Raw genomic sequence first — 19,228 nt, 5'->3', positions numbered from 1 at the left:
ATTCAGAGGTCCTCGACTCCCAGAATGGAAGTCTTCCTTCAAGCATTGCATAGGATTCCTCATGACTGAATCCTCTGGAACTACCGCCACAAAGGGCTGCCTTAGTAGATGCAAATTATTGACATGTAGCCATAAAATAGATCAGGTGTGTAACATTCAGTTAAAAACCTGAGCCTCACGACCAAGAGAAGCAAATAGATTTGTCAGAGTAAATTCATCAGTAAGTGCCTCATCAGATTAGTATGACCTGTCCCTGGGCCCTTTCACTAGTTTTTGACAGATAAAACCTTTCAGCTTCAAGAAATTACTGAAACAGATTGGACCATTTCCAAGGTTGGTTACTGCTACTAAGTGAAGAAAGACTGCAGAAGAAAGTAGTTGCCATGACTGAGACTCAGCAGTGAGACCCATGGCTTATGGATCGCCACATACTGGCAAGGTTCTGTTTAGCATCACTTCAACATTAGCTACAGCAGTACTTTTTACAGATGCCTTATGATGAGAGAAGATACATTTTTGTGGCCAAAGTGGAGCAACCACTGGAATTATTACAGCAAAAGATATTTGCTTTGAGTGAAATATCTGTGCAAGTTCCTTTTAATAGCTTCAATTTGCTTAACTGTTAGGCTATGTTGAATTCTGGTTTAGGCATAATTTTTTGTGCCATTATGATATTACTTGCCACTTTCCCACCTGCAGGAATTTTTTTTTCTTTATTCTTACATGGGATGTGGGTGCTGCTGGCAAGGCTAGTATTTGTTAGCCATCCCATGAACCGAGTGGTTGGCTAGGCCATTTCAGCATCAACCACATTTCTGTGAATCTGGAGTCACATGTAGGCCAGACCAGGTAAGGATGGCAGATTTTCTTCCCTAAAAAGCATTAGTGAACCAGGTGGGTTTTTTACGACATGTGATAGTTTCATGGTCACCATTACAGAGACTGGCTTTCAATTCCAGATTTATTAACTGCATTCAAATCCACAAGCTCCTGTGGTAGGAATTAAACCCATGCGCCCAGACCATTAGCTGGGTCTCTGGATTACTAGTCCAGTGACATTACCACTATACCACCATCTCCCCATTTGAAAAGGAATTTGCAACTTTATGGTCGAGGCTTGGTACGAATGTCTGCACCTTGGGTACAATCGGCAGGTTGCACTCTTCGTTTCACAAGCATCTATAGGGTAGTCCTATTGGGTCTGTACATTGTAGCCGTATTATTTGCCAAAATAGAGAAATTACTAAATTTGGGTCTTTGCCATGGCTCAGTTGATAGTCCTGTTTCTAAGGTGAAAGATTGTGGGTTGAAGTACATTCCAGAAGACTTGCACAAAAATCTGTACTGGCATTTCTGTGTAGTACTGAGGGAATATTGCACTGTTGGGGGATACTGTCTTTCGGATGAGATGTTTAATCTGAGGCCTGTCTGCCCCTTTAGGTGAAGTGAAAGATCGCCTGGCACTATTGGAAGAAGAACAGGAGTTCTCCCTGGTGCCAACATTTATCCCTCAACCAACATTGCTAAAACAGATTTACTTGGTCATTATGTCATTGCTGTTTGAGTGTAAATTGGCTGCCATGTTTCCTATATTACAGTGCCATTAACTTCAAAAGTACTTAATTGACTCAAGTGCCCTGAGGTTGTGAAAAGAACTTAACATATTGCGTGACATCAGTCGTCTCAATTTCTCTGCTCCTCTCGCCCACTCTAACCTGTCTCTCTCTGAACTTGCTGCACTCCGTTCTCTCAGGTCCAACCCTGACATGGTCATCAAACTTGCTGACAAGGGTGGTGCTGCTGTTGCCTGGCGCACTGACCTCTACCTCGCAGAGGCTGAGCGTCAACTCGCAGACACTTCCTCCTACCTTCCCCTGGACCATGACCCCACCACTGAACATCAAGCCATTGTTTCCAGGACTGTTACTGACCTCATCTCCTCTGGAGATTTTCCTTCCACAACTTCCAACCTCATAGTCTCCCAACCTCGGACAGCCCGCTTCTACCTCCTACCCAAAATCCACAAACAGGACTGTCCCAGCAGACCGACCGTGTCAGCCTGTTCCTGCCCCACGGAACTCATTTCTTGCTATCTTGACTCCATTCTCTCTCCTCTTGTCCAGTCCCTTCCCACCTACATCCGCGATTCCTCTGACACCCTACGTCATATCAACAATTTCCAGTTCCCTGGCCCCAACCGCCGCCTCTACACCATGGATGTCCAATCCCTCTACACTTCCATCCCCCACCGGGATGGTCTGATGGCTCTCCGCTTCTTCCTCGAACAGAGGCCCGAGCAATCCCCATCCACCACTACTCTCCTCCATCTGACTGAACTTGTTCTCTCACTGAATAATTTCTCCTTAAACTTGTCTCACTTCCTCCAAATAAAAGGTGTGGCTATGGGTACCCACATGGGCCCCAGTTATGCCTGTCTCTTTATGGGGTATGTGGAGCATTCCTTGTTCTAGTCCTTCTCAGGCCCCCTCCCACAACTCTTTCTCCGGTACATCGATGATTGCTTCGGTGCTGCTTCAGGCTCCCGTCTGGACCTGGAAAAATTTATTAATTTTGTTTCCAATTTCCACCCCTCCATCATTTTCACATGGTCCATCTCTGACACTTCGCTTCCCTTCCTTGACCTCTCTGTCTCAATTTCTGGTGATAGACTGTCCACCAATATTCACTACAAGCCTACCGACTCCCACAGCTACCTTGACTACAGCTCCTCACACCCTGCTTCCTGTAAGGACTCCATCCCATTCTCTCAGTTCCTTCGCCTCTGTCGCATCTGTTCTGATGATGCCATTTTCAAAAACAGTTCCTCTGACATGTCTTCCTCCTTCACCGAGGTTTTCCACCCACGGTGGTTGACAGGGCCCTCAACCGTGTCTGGCCCATCTCCTGAGCATCCGCCCTCACACCTTCCTCTCCCTCCCAGAACCATGATAGGGTCCCCCTTGACCTCTTTTATCACCCCACCAGCCTCCGCATTCAAAGGATCATCCTCCGCCATTTCCGCCAACTCCAGCATGATGCCACCACCAAACACATCTTCCCTTCACCCGCCCGGCGGCATTCCGCAGGGATCGTTCCCTCTGGGACACCCTGGTCCACTCCTCCATCACCCCCTACACCTCAACCCCCTCCACGGCACCTTCCTATGCAACCGCAGAAGGTGCAACACCTGCCCCTTTACTTCCCCTCTCCTCACTGTCTAAGGGCCCAAACACTTCTTTCAAGTGAAGCAGCATTTCACTTGCACTTCCCTCAATTTAGTCTATTGCATTCGCTGCTCCCAATGCGGTTTCCTCTACATTGGAGAGACCAAACGCAGACTGGGTGACCACTTTGCGGAACACCTTCGGTCTGTCCGCAAGCATGACCCAGACCTCCCTGTCGCTTGCCATTTTCACCTCTTTTCTATTTTTCCTTAGTTCTGTTGAAGAGTCATATGGACTCGAAACGTTAACTGTGTTCCTCTCCGCAGATGCTGTCAGACCTGCTGAGTTTTTCCGGGTATTTTTGTTTTTGTTTTGGATTTCCAGCATCCGCAGTTTTTTGCTTTTAACATATTGCAAGTTTGTTCCTTAGTTGTTGGAATTCATCCTGCTCCGATATTACAGAGTTATGGTCAGAACATGTGAAATCAGGAAACAAATAACAGAAAGCAAGCTGACCACAAAACAAACAATAGAATGATGTTCAAGGTGGTTACTCAGACTGGCAAAAGGTGGGAACTGATGTTCCTCATGGATTAGTGCTGCACACCATTGTTGTTCACTACTTACATAAACAACTTTGACTCTGGAATCAGAAGTACTGTACAGTAATTTGCAGATGACACAAAATTGGCAGGGGTGGAGGTGGGACTATGGTTAATTCCTAATCTAGGATGACTGCAACAAAATACAGGAAGACATTAATAAACTTGCAAAATCCATGTATAAGTTTCATAATTCAGTATAGTTGTGAGAGGTGATACATTTTGGTGGGATGATGGAGACCACTTTGTCCTTGAAAAATAAGTGTCTAAATGAGAGAGCATAGAGGGACCTGGGGTACAGATGCATAAACCATTAAAAGTAGTCATGCAGGTTAGTCAGGCCATTATAATAAGCAAAAAAAAAATGCAGGGATTAATTTCCAGAGGGGTAGAATTGGAAAGGGAAGTTATTGTCAACTTGTATAGATTGAGAGTGTTGTATTTTAGAACAGATATAGAGGCTTTTGACAAAATATAAAATTTGCACATGGATTATAACAGGACTGAAAGTTTATAACCATCAGGAAAGATTGAATGGGCTGGCACTATTTTTTGGAAAGAGAAGACTGAGGGGTGACCTAGAGAAGATTACATTTGCAGGCAGGACCAGAACTAGGTGCTATAAATAGAAGATAGTCACTAAAAATCTAATGGAAATTTAGGAGAAGCTTTTTCACCCAGAGAGTGGTTAGAATGTGAAACATGCTACCACAAGGAGTAGCTGAGATGACTAGCATAGATTCACTTAAAGTAAACTATATAAACACGAGGGAGAAAGGAATAAGAGGATATGTTGATGGAGTTAGATCAGGTAGTGTGCAGTAAGGCTCGTCTGGAGTATAAACACTGGCATGAGTTAGTTGGGCCAAATAGTCTGTCTGTGTGTTGTAAATGTGTTCTGCTATGTTATGTTAGTTTCCAAAATAACTTGCTGATACGAAATCTGATTTAATCCTATAGAGCAGGATGAGAGGAAACAGGAGCATTTCAAAAAGACTCAGCAGAAAGGAAAATTCTTTTATGTATTATTACATACATGAGGGGGCTTAATTTAAACAGCCCTGATTTCTCCTGTCGCCACCCATCCATAAACAAAGGTGCTTTGGTTTTGATTTCCCACTTTATAAGCATTGGCATACTTCCCAACCCTTCAGTCTTGGTGTGATTCAATTTCTACTAATAACACCCCCCCCAGCAAATTCAGGATAGGGTAAATTCAGAGGTCATTCGTGCACACTCAAACACGACAAGGATCAAAACATCGCCTCCTTTTCACTCATACAATAAAAGTTGGGGAATAGAGAAAGAAAGATTTACAGGGCAAGGACCACAGAATAAAGAATTATTGTTTCACATGAGTCCAGAGTCCAAAACCAAAGTCTAATGGTGTATTCCTTCAGAGGTCAGCAGGTTGAAGTTTGATGCTGGGTAATTCACTTTTCCAGTAGAGATGACTTTCACAACGAGAGAGGCACGTGGAAATGAATTAATCTTGTAGACGCTGGTACAGAAGTTCCAATAGAAACAGTGTGGATGAGAGGTGGAGGGCAGGCATTCAAACCTGGGCAGAGCCCTTTTTCTGAGCTGCTCCTTGCTAGATGGAAAATAGCAGACTGATTGGCAGTACAGCAAGACAGTGTTAACTGGTTCTCCCAGCTAGTGGTGGGGTGGGAGGGGTAGGGAGGAGGCCCTACTTTCTCTCTACCTTTGACAAAGGATGTATTTTCCTTTGTCTGCATTCTTGAGATTGTTAATGTTTCAATTATTAAGAACTCGAAAGAAGGTTGCAGGGTCCTTTGTCCTAGTAGACTAGTGGTCTCCGTAGGCCAGGCTTAGGAAATGTAGATGGCCTTTGTATAATTCCCTTTGAATTTGCTTTCTGCATCTCTCAGGGCCGTTAGGATCTCTTCAGAGGTAACGAGGTGTCAGCTTCTCAGACACTGCCAGAAAGTTCCTTTTGTTTGAAAGTCACAGCCTGACATGGCTTTGGTGATTTTTGAAGTCTTTGTCCAGTTTTTAAAATTTTAGGAAGTAGCCATGATGATATATATAATATATTGGAAATCTGAACTGAAAGTTGGTATGGATGAATGTAGAGGGAGAATTGTTAATTGAGCAGAAAATGGTACCTTAACAGAAAACTTACCCAAATTGTAAACCTATGTTTTTAAGAATTTTGATTATCATTTCAGATTATATATTTTCGCCAAGGGCATGAAGCATATGTGAAAGCTGTTAAAAAAGCAAAAGTCTACAGTGTAAACCTTCAGAAGCAACCATGGATCAAATTAGAACTCAGGGTGAGTGTGGCTGTTTACAAAAATAACTGCCGTATATACTTGAGTGAAAGACAACTTTTATCTCCCCCACTTCCAGTTAGATGTATTTTTTTTAAAAATCAGTGGCACAAGTTTAAGATTATATAGCTTTTATTTACCACAGTTATCCTTTCATTGACTGGTTGGTATCTCTAAATGTATTTTCCATTTTCTCTTGTCTTTTGTGGTTTAATGGCTGCAGTTTGTTAATGTGATACTCGCCTATAGGGTAGAATTTTCTCCCCATTGGGGGGACTCAGCAGGAGCAGGCGCGCAGCCGGCCACTGCCCGCAATTGGCTGCGCGCAGCGATTTTACATGAGCAGGCCAATTAAGTCCCGCCCAGCGTAACTCGCACCTGGACGCGCTGAGTGCTCCCTGTGCGCGCGGGGGTAAGAGGCTAAGTCGGGGTCTGCGCTCTTTCGTGCATGCGCGCAAAAGAGCGCAGAAATCTTCGAGGCACAGAGCTGCCTTAGGGAGATTAGTTTGATTATGAAAACTATAAATAAAGAAAAAAAAATTTTAAGACATGTCCCCTCATGTGACAATGTCACATGAGCTGGGACATGTCTATGAATTTTATTAAAAATTTTAATTAAAGTTTAAAAACCTTCATGAAACCTCATCCTGTCCGTGGATAAGGTTTCATGATAAATGCGAAGGCCACCTGGGCTCTTCACCTGCCCGCCAACCTTAAGGTTGGACAGGCAGCTCTGTTAATTATTTTAATTGATATTTAAATGGCCTTAATAGGCCTTTGACAGTTTGGTGGATGTGCAGCCAACTCCGGTGTATGCCCGCCGAACTGAAGATCTGAATGACACGTGACGTCGGGACGCACGCCTGACTTCACCGTGCGTCAGTTTACGTGTCGGCGAGGGGGCCTATCCCCACACGCTGACCCAAAGATTCTGGCCATAGAAACTGTGCAGCTTTTAATGTTTCAGATTTAGTGATTTTTTTGGGGGGGGGGGGGGGGGGGGGGTGGAAACAGGCTGTTAATTATCACTGACCAGAACCCAGTGAATTTAAACTTAAAACCAAACACAGAACTGCCAATGAAAAATATATTTGAAGAAATCACAAAATGTTAGCACTTAATGACCCTTTAGGAACTGGTTTCTGACAAGCTAATTGCAGCAATTGCATTAAGTTGAAGAAGTTGTTTTAACCCACGATGTAATGAAGTTAGGGAAATATTTTCAGAAACAGTTCACAATCAATACATATATCTTTATGATGTTGCAGAAAAAATAGATAGGGTGTCTAAAATCTATTTACTACTGATTTTCATTTAACTTATTGAGCTTCTCTCTGCTAATCGTGTATTTTCATATTTTTTTCAATAATCCATAGGAACAAGAGATTGTTAAGGTTGTTGGGATCAAGTATGAAGTTGGGCCACCTACATTATGCTGCCTGAAGCTTTCACTTTTAGATCCCATCACTGGCAAAATGACTGGAGAATCATTCTCTATTAAGTAAGTAGCTCTTCATATTTTAGGCTTAGTTAAGTTTCTGGTAGTAGTAACCCCTAGGATTTGAATGGTGGGGAGATTCAACAATGGTCATGCTACTGAATGTCAAGAGGTAGGTAGATTCTCTTGTTGGAGATGGTCATTGCTTGGCACTTGTGTGTGGCGAGAGTGTTTGTGCCACTAATTAATCTAAGCCTGAATGCTATCCAGATTTCACTGCACGCGAACATGGACTTCCACCAATATCTGAGGAGTTTCGAATGGTACTGAACACTACGTAATCATCAGTGAACATCCCCTCTTCTGACCTTGTGATGGAGTTAAGGTCATTGATGAAGCAGTTGAAGATGGTTGGCCTAGGACACTATCCTGAGGAACACCTGTAGCGATGTTCTAGCACTGAGATGATTGGCCTCCAACAACTACAATCATCTTCCTTTTTGTGTTAGGCGTGACTCCAACCAGTGGAGGGTTTTCCCTTGATTCCCATTGACTTCAATTTTACTCGGGCTCTTTGATGTCACACTTGGTCAAATGCTCCCTTGATGTTCTACCTCCGGAATTCAGCTCTTTTATTCGTGTTTGGACCAAGGCTGTAATGGGCTTTGGGCAAGTAGCCTTGGTGGAACCTAAACTGAGCATTGATGGGTACGTTATTGTTGCCTAAGTCCTGCTTGATTATACTTCAGTGACACCTTCCATCAGTTTGCCAATGTTCGAGAGGAGGCTTTTTGGGTACATTGGCACAAGTTTTAAGAATATATAGCTTTTATTTACCACATTTTATACCACATAGCAACTGGTTGGTATCTGTAAATCTATTTTCCATTTTCTCTTGTCTTTTGGAGTTTTAATGGCTGCATTTTGTTTGTGACATTCATCTACAAAAACGATGCAGCTTTTAAAGTTTGAGATTTAGTGATTTTTGGGTTGGTGGGGTGGGGGGGGGAACAGGCTGAGGAAATTATCAATGACTCAAACGCAGTGAATTTAACTTAAAACCAAACACAGAGCTACCAATCAAAAAATACATTTGAACAAATCACACAAAGACCAGATTAGATTTGTCCTGCTTGTGGACAAGACAACCTGTGCAATTTTCCACTTGCCAGATTCATGTCAGTGTGGGAGCTGTATTGGAGCAGCTTGACTAGGGGAGTGGCTAGTTCTGTACAAGCCTTCAGTACGAATGCCATTATGTTGTCAAGGCATGTAACTGTTGCTGTGTCCTGTGCCTCAGCCACTTGCAAACCAAACCCTTGGTCAAGTTTCCTAAATAAGCACAATGGATTAAAGGATTGGTGTTTGTGAAATTGTAGTTGTTTTTAACCATGTGCATATACCCAATGATATTTGGCAAAAAAGGAGTGACATGGTGGTGACTGAGAAAAGTCACAATAATGTTACCCTGTTCCAGTTCTGTGATGGTTTGCAAAGGTAGTTCTACCCATGATACTAAGAGTTAGTTATCAAAACATTACAAGCTGCACTTTTCCACAATAAAAAATTGACAGGATTTAATTTGTAACTAACCCCTTATAACTTAGAATTTTAAATATCTTTAAAATAAGATGTTAATTTTTTTGAGAACATTCCAAAGCACACTTCTATGTGTTTTTCAATATATTCTTGCACAATTATGCAGATTTTCATTCAAATGCAGCATCTAAGTAAGCACTGAGGGGTTCAGAACATGACTACAGCTTGCTATTGCACTAATAATGCAAAAATGTATCCGTAGCATTTTTCTTGGCAGCTAGCCTCTAATTCAGAATTTAAGGGCCTGTGAAGAAATTGAAATAAATATAGTCATTCTTTTGATTCCATCACTCATCTCCCACTTACCTGTAAGGAAAAATATAGTTCTGTTGCCTAGAGAGGGTAAGATGTGAAGCTACTTTTTAAATTGCCAATTAACATTCTTAAAGGCAAACGTGAAGTTATCAACTATCTGAAATGAAGAGCTTGCATGTGAGGGTGAATTGAATCGGGCTATTTATTTCATTCATGGGATGCGTGCATGCTGGCTAGGTGAGCATTCATTGTCCATTCCTAATGGCTCTTGAGATTGAACTGATGCAGTCCATGCGGTGTAGGTACACCCACAGCCCTGTTAGGAAGGGAGTTCCAGAATTTTGACCCAGTGACAGTGAAGTAACGGTGATATTGTCCCATGTCAGGGTGGTGTGACTTGGAGAAGAACTTGCAGGTGGTGGAGTTCTCATGCATCTGCTACCCCTTGTCCTTCTCATTGCTTGAGGTCGTGGGATTGGAAGGTTCTGTCAAAGGAGCCTTGTTGAGTTTCTGCAGTGCACCTTGTAGATGATGCATACTGCTACCACTGTATGTTGGTGGTGGATGAGATGCCTATCAAGTGAGCTGCTTTGTCCTGGAAGGTGTCAAACTTGACTTGTCAGAGCTGCACTCATCCAGGCAAGTGGAGAACGTTCCATTGCACTCCTCAATTGTGCCTTGTAGATGGTGGACAGGATTTAGGGACTCAGAAAATGAGACTCTGCAGAATTCCTAGCCTCTGACCTGTTCTTGTATCCACAGTATTTATGTGGCTGATCCAGTACAGTTTCTCGTCCATGGTGTTGTTGATGTTGAAAGTGGGGCATTCAGCGAAGGTAATGCCATTGAATGTCAAGAGAGATGGTTAGATTATCTCTTGTTGGAGATGGTCATTGCCTGGCACTTAAGTGGCAAGTAACATTCATGCCACACATCAGCCCAAGCCTGGACATTGTCCAGGTAATGATGCATTTGGACACAGACTGCTTGAGTATCTGAGGAGTAATGAATGGGGCAGACCATTGTGCAATTATCAGTGAACATCCTACTTCTGACCTTTTGATGGAGGAAAGGTCATTGATGAGCCAGTTGAAGATGGTTAGGCCTAGGACACTGCCCTGAGAAACTCCTGCAGTGATGTCCTGAGATGAAGATGGTTGACCCCTGACGACCGCAACCATCTTCCCTTGTGGTAGGTATGACTCCAACCACTGGAGAGTTTTTTACCTGACTCCTATTGACTCCAATTTTGCTAAGGCTCCTTGATGCCACAATCAGTCAAATGCTGCCTTGATATCAAGGGCAATCACTCTCACCTCACCTCGGGAGTTCAGCTTTTTTGTCCATGTTTTGACCATGTAATGAGGTCAGGAGTTGAGTGGTCCTGGCAGAACCCAAACTTGAGTGTCAGTGAGCAGGTTATTGCTGAGAAAGTGCTTGATATCACTGTCGATGACCCCTTCCATCACTTTGCTGATGATCGAGAGTAGACTGATGGGACGGTAATTGGCCGGGATGGATTTGTCCTGCTTTTTGTGTACAGGACATATCTGGGCAATTTTCTATATTGCTGGGTAGATGCCAGTGTTGTAGCTGTACTGGAAAAGCTTGACTAGGGACTCAACTAGTTCTGGAGCGCAGGTCTTCAGTACTGTTACCAGAATGTTGTCAGGGCCCATAGCCTTTGCAGTATCCAGTGTCTTTGGACATTTCTTGATATCACGTGGAGTGAATCGAATTGGTTGAAGACTGGCACCTGTGATGTTGGGGTCCTCAAGGAGACTTAGACTGATCCACTTGGTACTTCTGGCTGAAGGTGGTTGCAAATGTCTTTTCTTGTCTGTCTTTTCCACTAATATGCCTGGCCCTCCCATCATTGAGATGGGGATATTTGTGGCAACGACGACTCCAGTGAGTTGTTTAATTGTCCACCATCATTCATGACTGGATGTGGCAGGACTGCAGGGCTTAGATGTAATCCATTTGCTGTGGGATTGCTTAGCTCTGTCTATCACATGCTGCTTCCGCTGTTTAGCATGCAATTAGTCCTGTGTTGTAGTTTCACCACGTCGACACCACATTTTTAGGTATACCTGGTGTTGCTTCTGGCATGCCCTCCTGCAGTCTTCATTGAACCAGGGTTGATCTTCCAGCTTGATGGTAATGGTAGAGTGGAGGATATGCCAGACCACGAGGTTACAAATTGTGGTTGAATGCACTTCTGCTGCTGATGGCCCGTAGCGTCTCATGGATGGCCAATTTTGAGTTGCTAGATCTGTTCAAAATCTATCCCATTTTTGCATGGTGGTAGTGAGATACAACGTGACAACAATGTGAAGACGGTGGCTCAAGAACAGCTGGAATTTAACCATGATCACTTCAAACTCGAAATTAAACTGTGGCCGCAAGGTTTTCCATATTTACATACCTATGTTTTTGTATAGCATTCCCTGACAGCGGGTGGGGGAAAAGGAAGGGAATAACAGCTCATGATGCAATTACTTTCTGTTCCCTCTGCCTGCAGTTTTCCACCTAATATGCCCATTTCTCAGTTATGAGCAATGTGCTGCACTTCCATTCAATGCCAATTCCATTGAGACCCAGTTTGGACTTTAAATTGTTGGATTCTGAACTCATGGAAAAAAATAATTTTGGATTAATTTTTAAGCATCTAATTACACTGAACTTTTGGTGGTCTTATGAAGTATCTTTAAATTTTTCAGATACCACGATATGCCAGATGTCATTGACTTTTTAGTGTTGCGGCAATTTTATGAAGAAGCAAAAAAGAGAAACTGGCAAGTCGGTGAGTTTTCCTCTGTAGGATTCCTTTTATTATTACTTTGGAGTTGATAACTTTAAAAAAAAAATGCTCTGCCACTTATTCAATTTTTCTGTACTGGTTTTCATGATTTGATTATTTTTTTTTAAAAGGCATTGGATTTAAAAAAGGCCTTTGACAGTTCCAGTAAAATCCCAGTTTTTCCAAAACCACACTCACTTCTAAAATGGAAAATGAGCATCTGAATGAACCCATAACCAGCTAAGTAGTCTTATAACATTGAAGCAAACAACATATCACTTTTGGTATTGCTGATAGAGAGTTGGAGGTAATCTTTAATAATGGGGCTGTTTATTCCATGAGAAGGGAAATATCAAGGCTATTAATTTAGAGACTGAATAATATGAAGTCCACTTTTTGTTAAATGATTATTCCAGGCATTTATTGTAATGATGCTTTGGATGTCAAATTCTACAACTGCTCATTATTCTCTGGAAACTGTCCAGCATTGAGATGAACCGGCTATTTAGCTGTTTTGGGTATCTGATCTTTAGCATGGCAAAGTTAGCTGCACTTTGGTTCTGGACTTTAACAGAACTGAGATGGGCATCCGAGTAAGGCAGCACTGTTGCAGCTGCTGGGTATTAGCAAATGGAAATATGACTTGATTTGGAAACCCTCTGGCAGAGGAACAAATCTATGTTTGACACGAGAGGGTACGGAGGAGTTTTATGAGGGTGATACTCGGAATGGAAAATGTTAGATTTGAGGAAAAATTAAATAGGCTGGAATTATTTGGTTGGACCAGAGGAAGGATATATTTCCTTAAGCAGAGAAGTCAAAAACTAGGATTGTAGATTTAAATTGGCAGAAGGATTAAAGGGGAGCTGGAAATTTTTTTCACCAAGCAGGAGGTGGGGGTCTGGAATTTACTGCCTGAAGGCCTGGTAGAGACAGAAACAATCATCAATTTAAAACAAATTCTGATATTCACTTGGAAGTGCAAATAATGATGCTGCAGATATGCAGTTGGAAGGTGGTAGTGAGATAGAGCTGAGTGTTATCAGCTTTTATATAAAACCAATGCTATGCTTTTGGATGATGTTGCTGAGGGGCAACATTTGATGAGAAATAGAAAGGGTCAAGGATGGGTCCTTGTGGGACACCAGAGGGAGTGGTGTGGGAATTGGCAGAGAAGTCATTGCAAGTGATCCTCTGGCTGTAATTACATAGGTGAGAATGGAATCAAGTGAATGCAATCCTACCCTGCTGAATGACGTTAGAGGGGCATGGTATAATTAGCCATGCCAAAAGCTGCATATAGTTTGAGAAGAACAAGGAGAAAGAGAGTTTACCTTTGTGACTTTTTGGTGAGTCATTTCAGTACTGTCATAGGAATGGAAACCTGAACGGAAGGATACAAACATGGAACTCCAGGAAAGGTGGGCATGAAGTTGGAAGGAAACAACATGTTCAAGGACTTGGGAGAGGACAAGTAAGGTTGGAGATGGGGTGGTGGTTTCCAGGAGCGGTGCAGTTGGCTTATTGAGGAAAGGGGTGATAACAGCAAATGTAAAGGAGAGAAGAACAGCACCTGGAGAGAACTGTTAACAATATCTGCTAACATGGGACCGAGAGATGAAGTTGAATAGTTAGCACTTTAGTTAGATAATATTATCGAGAAAGTAAGAGGTGGGCCTCATGGACAAGATAAGCACAGAGAGGGCATAAGGGGAGATGGGAAAGAAACGAGAGAGATGTAGGGGGGAGCTTTAGAGAACGTTTGGCCAGGTGGGCTAGTGGAAGGGAAGGAGGCGGCAGAGGCAGCTGATTGGATGATCTTGATATTAGTGACAGAAGTCTGTGAGCTCCTCGCATTTATTATTGGAGGTGGGGGAGACAGTGGAAGAAGGGTTTAAGAAAAACTGTTTGCATTAGAGAAAAGAAGCCTGGAGTTATATTTGCATGTGAGGATGATCCTAGAATAATGAGCAGTTTTAGTATATGAGAAGAGAACCCTGTAGTGCATTATGTACTCAGCCAGATCTGGAGGTGGATATTTAGAACAGTTGTCCGCCATATTATTTCAAGTCTGCATCCCTTGGACTTAAGGGAGCAGAGATGAGGGCTGTACCAGAGGGAGCGGCCAGGGTGAGAGAGTAACGGTTTTACTGGGAACTAGAGCCTCAAGGGGAGATGAACAAACTAGTAACTGCAGAAATGTGGTGAACAGAAGGCCAAAGGCTAGATGGTTGGGATTTTGAAAACGCAGGTGTAAGTGAATTGGAGGTGTTTTTTTCCAAGGACAGATGCAGAAGGCAGTAAAATTGGGGATGTGAGTGGAGAACGATTCAAGGAAGTGATCAGAAATGGCCCATCTCTGATATAATGGAACTAGCAAGACCACATGAGATGGCATGGTCAGGGGGATGGTTGTGAATATGAGTTGGGAGTTTACATGGACGAAAAGATTTAGGGAGATAAGGCAATGAACTCTGAAGCGAGAGAACATGGTGAGCCATGGTGGAGGTTGAAATCAGACTTAGAAGCCATTGGTGAAGAGGCTGAGGGAGGAATTCAGCGAGAACCTTTTTATCATCCTTGGAGGATGTTAGAGGTTGCAGATTTTGAATAAGGGATGGAACAAGATGAGGTGCTTAGTTGAGAAGAAAGTGTCAGAGGAACAGGGGTTCAGGCCAAGATGTGAATGGGTAACAAGCACCACATTCGAACCGTAGTAAATTTGTGGGGACAATGGCGGAAGGTATAGCCAGACAGGGTGGCTTCATTTAGGGGGAAAGAGTCATCAAATTTTTGTTACTACCATGATGCCCATGCAATCATGCACTATAATTGATACACTGGATAGGAAAGTAAGTGAGAGAGCCGGGTGGCATTGCTACTCATGATGAGCCAGTGCTGAATACCTTGAGGATGACATGGAGGGAGGCACGGGGAAGCTGTAAGGGGAAGCCTGGGACAGCAGCAAGAGAGCAAGAACGAGTACAGATGGTTGGGGTAGGGAGTCGGGAGGATAAAGTATCTAAGGAGAGAAGTGAAAGGAGATATGTATGGTAATAGACAAGGGAGGTCTAGGAGGGGTAAAAAGGAAAGAAGTAGAAGAGCACTGTAAATTTGGTTCTTTTTTTCTTTCAAATAATTATAGAAAACAATAGGTTTCGTTACACATGAGCAATTCAGCATTTGGCTTCTTGAATGGTACAGATACGTTCTGGGGAATTGTGCACACACTACATACCAATGTAGGACCTGCAATTGCGGACAAAAATGTGAAGTTGAAAACTCAGTTTTTGGGAGAAGCTTGGTGCCTTTAAAAGCTTTAATGAAGGCCAATTAAAAATTAGTTGATAATTTTAATTGTTATTGTAAAATATGTAATTATTGGAATGGATTTTGTTTAAGACCTTTATTTATTAGAAATTGAAGAAATGAGAATCATAGGTGAATTTTTCAAAAATATTTGAGTGATTTAGTAGATCAAGAAACATAGTGAAAGCTGGCATAATGGGCTGGATTTATGGGGCCAACAGCGGTCTCATCCACCGGTCAGAGAACTGGCAGGGAACCCCCCCCATCGGATTCACGGGGGAGGTCTGATGGAATCGAGTGCCCTTTAGGCACTTAAGTGGCCACCATGGGGCCTTCCCCACGACTGAGGTCCCTGGTGGCGGAAGTCCCACCCAAGAGCTACCAGCCAATTGAGGCTGGCAGCTGTTCATTATGATCAGCAGTGGTGTCACCTGGCGGCAATACACCCACCAGAAGCCCAGGAATGTCATGGGACCCCCATCCAGAGGAGAGAGAGGGCGGGCTGGGGGTTGTTGGAGAGGAGGTAGGGGGGCTCAGAGGTAAGGGCAGGGGGGTGGTTCACAGTGGCCCCCTCCTCTTCCAAATCCTAGATCCCTCGATCAGGCACAGAGTGGACCACCACTTGTCTCATGTGAGGTTGCTAGCAAAGCAGATAGGTTTTGCTGGGTGACCTTCAGTGGGCTCAGGAAAGTCTGCAGCTCCCATTAAATCACTGAGGCACCACTAAATTGCAGTGGTCTCACAGATAATTGTCAACTGGCTCATTAATGAGCCTAATTGACATGTTACAATCAGCCAGAAATCCCGCATCAATCCTTTTCGCCCTCTGACTTAATCAAAATAGGTTCTCCTGCCACAGGAAGATGGATATGGGGAGGTCTCCTGTGAGTAAGTGAGACCAGCCACTGTGGTCCCTACAGCAACGGGCTGCTATTAAATCCAGCCCACCCTTTTTCTAATATGAAGTATTAATGTGGCTTTTTCAGCAAGGCACAGGGAGTAAAGTTAATGTGTGCTGGAAGTGCATGCTAACAGCCGCAACTTTTATTATGTTAAGGGCACTATATAAATACAGTGTCCCAAGGTGCTTTACAGGAACATTATAATAAAAATATGGTACCAAAACAAACAAGGAGTTATCAAATCAGATAACCAGAAGCTTGATCAGAGGTAGATTTTAAAGAGTGAGGTAGAGAGGCAGATAGTGTAGGGGAGGGTATTCCAGAGCTTAGGGCTCAGGCAGCTGAAGTGATGGAGTGATTAAAATCGGGGATGCTCAAGAGGCCAGAATTAGAGGAGGGCAGATATTTCGAAGGTTGTGGAACTGGAGGAGATTACAAAGATAGGGGAGGGCAAAGCCTTGGAAGGATTGAAATCGAGATTTGAAATTTTAAATTCAAGGCCAGGAGCCAATGTAGGTCAGAGAGCACAGGGGTGATAGGGGAACAGCACTTAGTGTGAGTTAAGACACAGGCAGCAGAGCTTTGGATGAGCTCAAGTTTATGGAGTCTAGAATATGGGAGACCAGCCAGAAGTGTGTTGGAATAATAAAATCTAGAGGTAACAAAGGAATGAGTGAGGGTTTCAGCAGCAGATGAACTGGGAGATGGGTGAAATCGTGTGAAGTTAAGAAGCTGGATATAGGCAGTCTTAGTAATGGTGCAAATAAGAGGTCAGAAGCTAATCTCACACCACCATATGCAAAAATATAATGTAGATAAGGCATGAAAAGATTAGGGAAGTAAGAGTAAAGTTAAATGGAATAGAGAAAGGGATGATATTGAGCAGGATTAGTTTTTTCTAATTGTAATTATTGTTTCATAATTTTAGTTTAGGATTATTACAGTAACAGCTGCTCTTGACATTTGAGAAACCTTATTAATGTTTTAACATCACAACTGCTGACTAGAAATACTGCAAAATAGCTTGGGGCAGCACACTTGTGTTTGGAGACAGTGGTATTTAAAATTGAGCAAGGATGCAATAATTGATTGATTGGGGAGGTAACGAAGCTTTAAAACTGGTATGAGAGAGCATGTAAATAGCATGCTAGAAATACAGAGCAAGTTTGTTTTGGGTGTTGACCTCAGGAATGCAGAGGTAATTTTTTAAAAATACAGCTGCGGTGTCTCAAAACCAGCAACCTCGTGATCGTATCTTGCCAGTTTTTGGGTTGAATGGTTCGGGTCAGGTTAAGGGTCACTTGGATCATGGAAGAAGACAGGTGTGCAAAGTCGATAACTAGTCAGTGCGCCAATGTAGAAGACATTGCTGGCTTTTGGATAGCTGGATTTGAGACACTGTCTACTGAAGGTTTTTGCCTATTTTGTGTTCATTTGTTTGGCATTGCCAAAAAATGTAGCTATTTATGTGATGAATCTTCACATTTCTTGCATTCAAACAGATAATGATCTCCCCTGGCTCAGTATGCTTCATAATGAATGTAAATTGTAACTCGCATCCAACACATTACAGTTTCTGCCTTTGCGTACACAGCTATCTAGTATTTATTAAAGTTTTGTTACTTCAATTTCTGATTACATTGAACTATTAAACTGTAGTACTGCAGACTTGCAGCAGCAGAAAAAATGAAAAAAGTTCAGGTAGAGGCCACGTTGCAATCGCAGTTAAGTACTTGTGAGGGATGTTTAAAATAGTTTTGTTACTGTTTTACCAGGAGACAAGTTTCGCAGTATAATAGACGATGCCTGGTGGTTTGGATCAGTACAGAGTCAGCAACCTTTTCAGCCCGAGTATCCTGACAGTTTATTCCAATGTTACAATGTTTGGTGAGGAACTTTTATCTTTTGGATGTTGTTAATAACTTGCATAGATGTTTAAATTTAATTTGAACAGAATCAAGAGATGGAACTAAATACTATTCATAGATTGATTTATTTACTAGGATATACATACTGTCTACTCCAGATATCCAGCACTTTAAATCAATTGCTCCTCTGGCATCCTGACTCTTATTGGATGACTCCCCACTTACTATTGGCTCCTGTCTTACGCCTCCACTTCCTCTTTGTTCAAAATAGAATTGTTGAAATAGAATATTTAATTGCTTTTTAAATTTAGAGTTTAAAATTTTAAATTTAAGCAGAAAATGGCACATAGAGAACTGACCTTCCTGTGGCGAATTTGATATTTGATCTGCTGCTACAGGGAGTAAGAAGATTTTAATGTAACATAATTTTCTGATGGCTTATATGAATTAAAACTAAAGTGCATTTGAAAAGATTTCAAATAGGCTCATTTGCTACTCAACAACTTTGTTTTAAATTAAATGAGGCCTCTGAGAATACACAGTGCTGGAGTAAGAGGATGCTGTAAAGGGGACAAGGACAGACTCTTATTTGGTTAGAGCTAAGAAACATTAGAGATGCCGGTACATTACTGGGAATATTCTAGAGCCCACCATAGTGGCATACATAGAGGAGCAAATTTGCAAGGAAATTAGAGAGGTACAAAAATTATGCAGTAGTTATAAAGGGTGTCAATTATCCCAATATAGGTTGGGGTAGTAATACTGTAAAGGGCAAAGAGGGAATAGTTTCTGAAGTGTTTTCAGGAGCATTTTCTAGATCAATGTTTCTGGTCCAACAAGGAAGGGAGCATTGCCGGATCTGGCTCTGGGAAATGTGGTGAGTCAAGTAGATCAGTTGTCAGTAGGGGAACCTTTAGGGGGCAATAATCACACTATCATAAGCCCTAAGTTATTATGGAAAGTGACAAGGAGTAATCCAAAGTAAAAATAA

At 42.5% G+C, this 19,228-nt stretch overlaps 1 protein-coding gene across 3 annotated transcripts in view; it reads left to right on the top strand.

Moving 5' to 3' along the window:
- LOC144683841 (bromodomain and WD repeat-containing protein 3-like) overlaps nucleotides 1-19,228 on the top strand; it is a 113,629-nt gene that overhangs the window by 64,673 nt on the left and 29,728 nt on the right. For all 3 annotated transcript variants that reach the window (XM_078547324.1, XM_078547323.1, XM_078547322.1), the window contains exons 25-28: nucleotides 5,959-6,066; nucleotides 7,440-7,564; nucleotides 12,079-12,161; nucleotides 18,145-18,256. In XM_078547324.1, coding sequence (XP_078403450.1) covers nucleotides 5,959-6,066; nucleotides 7,440-7,564; nucleotides 12,079-12,161; nucleotides 18,145-18,256 — 428 coding nt within the window. The remainder of the gene's footprint in view (nucleotides 1-5,958; nucleotides 6,067-7,439; nucleotides 7,565-12,078; nucleotides 12,162-18,144; nucleotides 18,257-19,228) is intronic.

Source organism: Cetorhinus maximus, chromosome 8 (assembly GCF_964194155.1).
Source record: "Cetorhinus maximus chromosome 8, sCetMax3.hap1.1, whole genome shotgun sequence".
Taxonomy (NCBI): Eukaryota; Metazoa; Chordata; class Chondrichthyes; order Lamniformes; family Cetorhinidae; genus Cetorhinus; species Cetorhinus maximus.
This window is presented reverse-complemented; position numbering and strand designations above follow the sequence as displayed.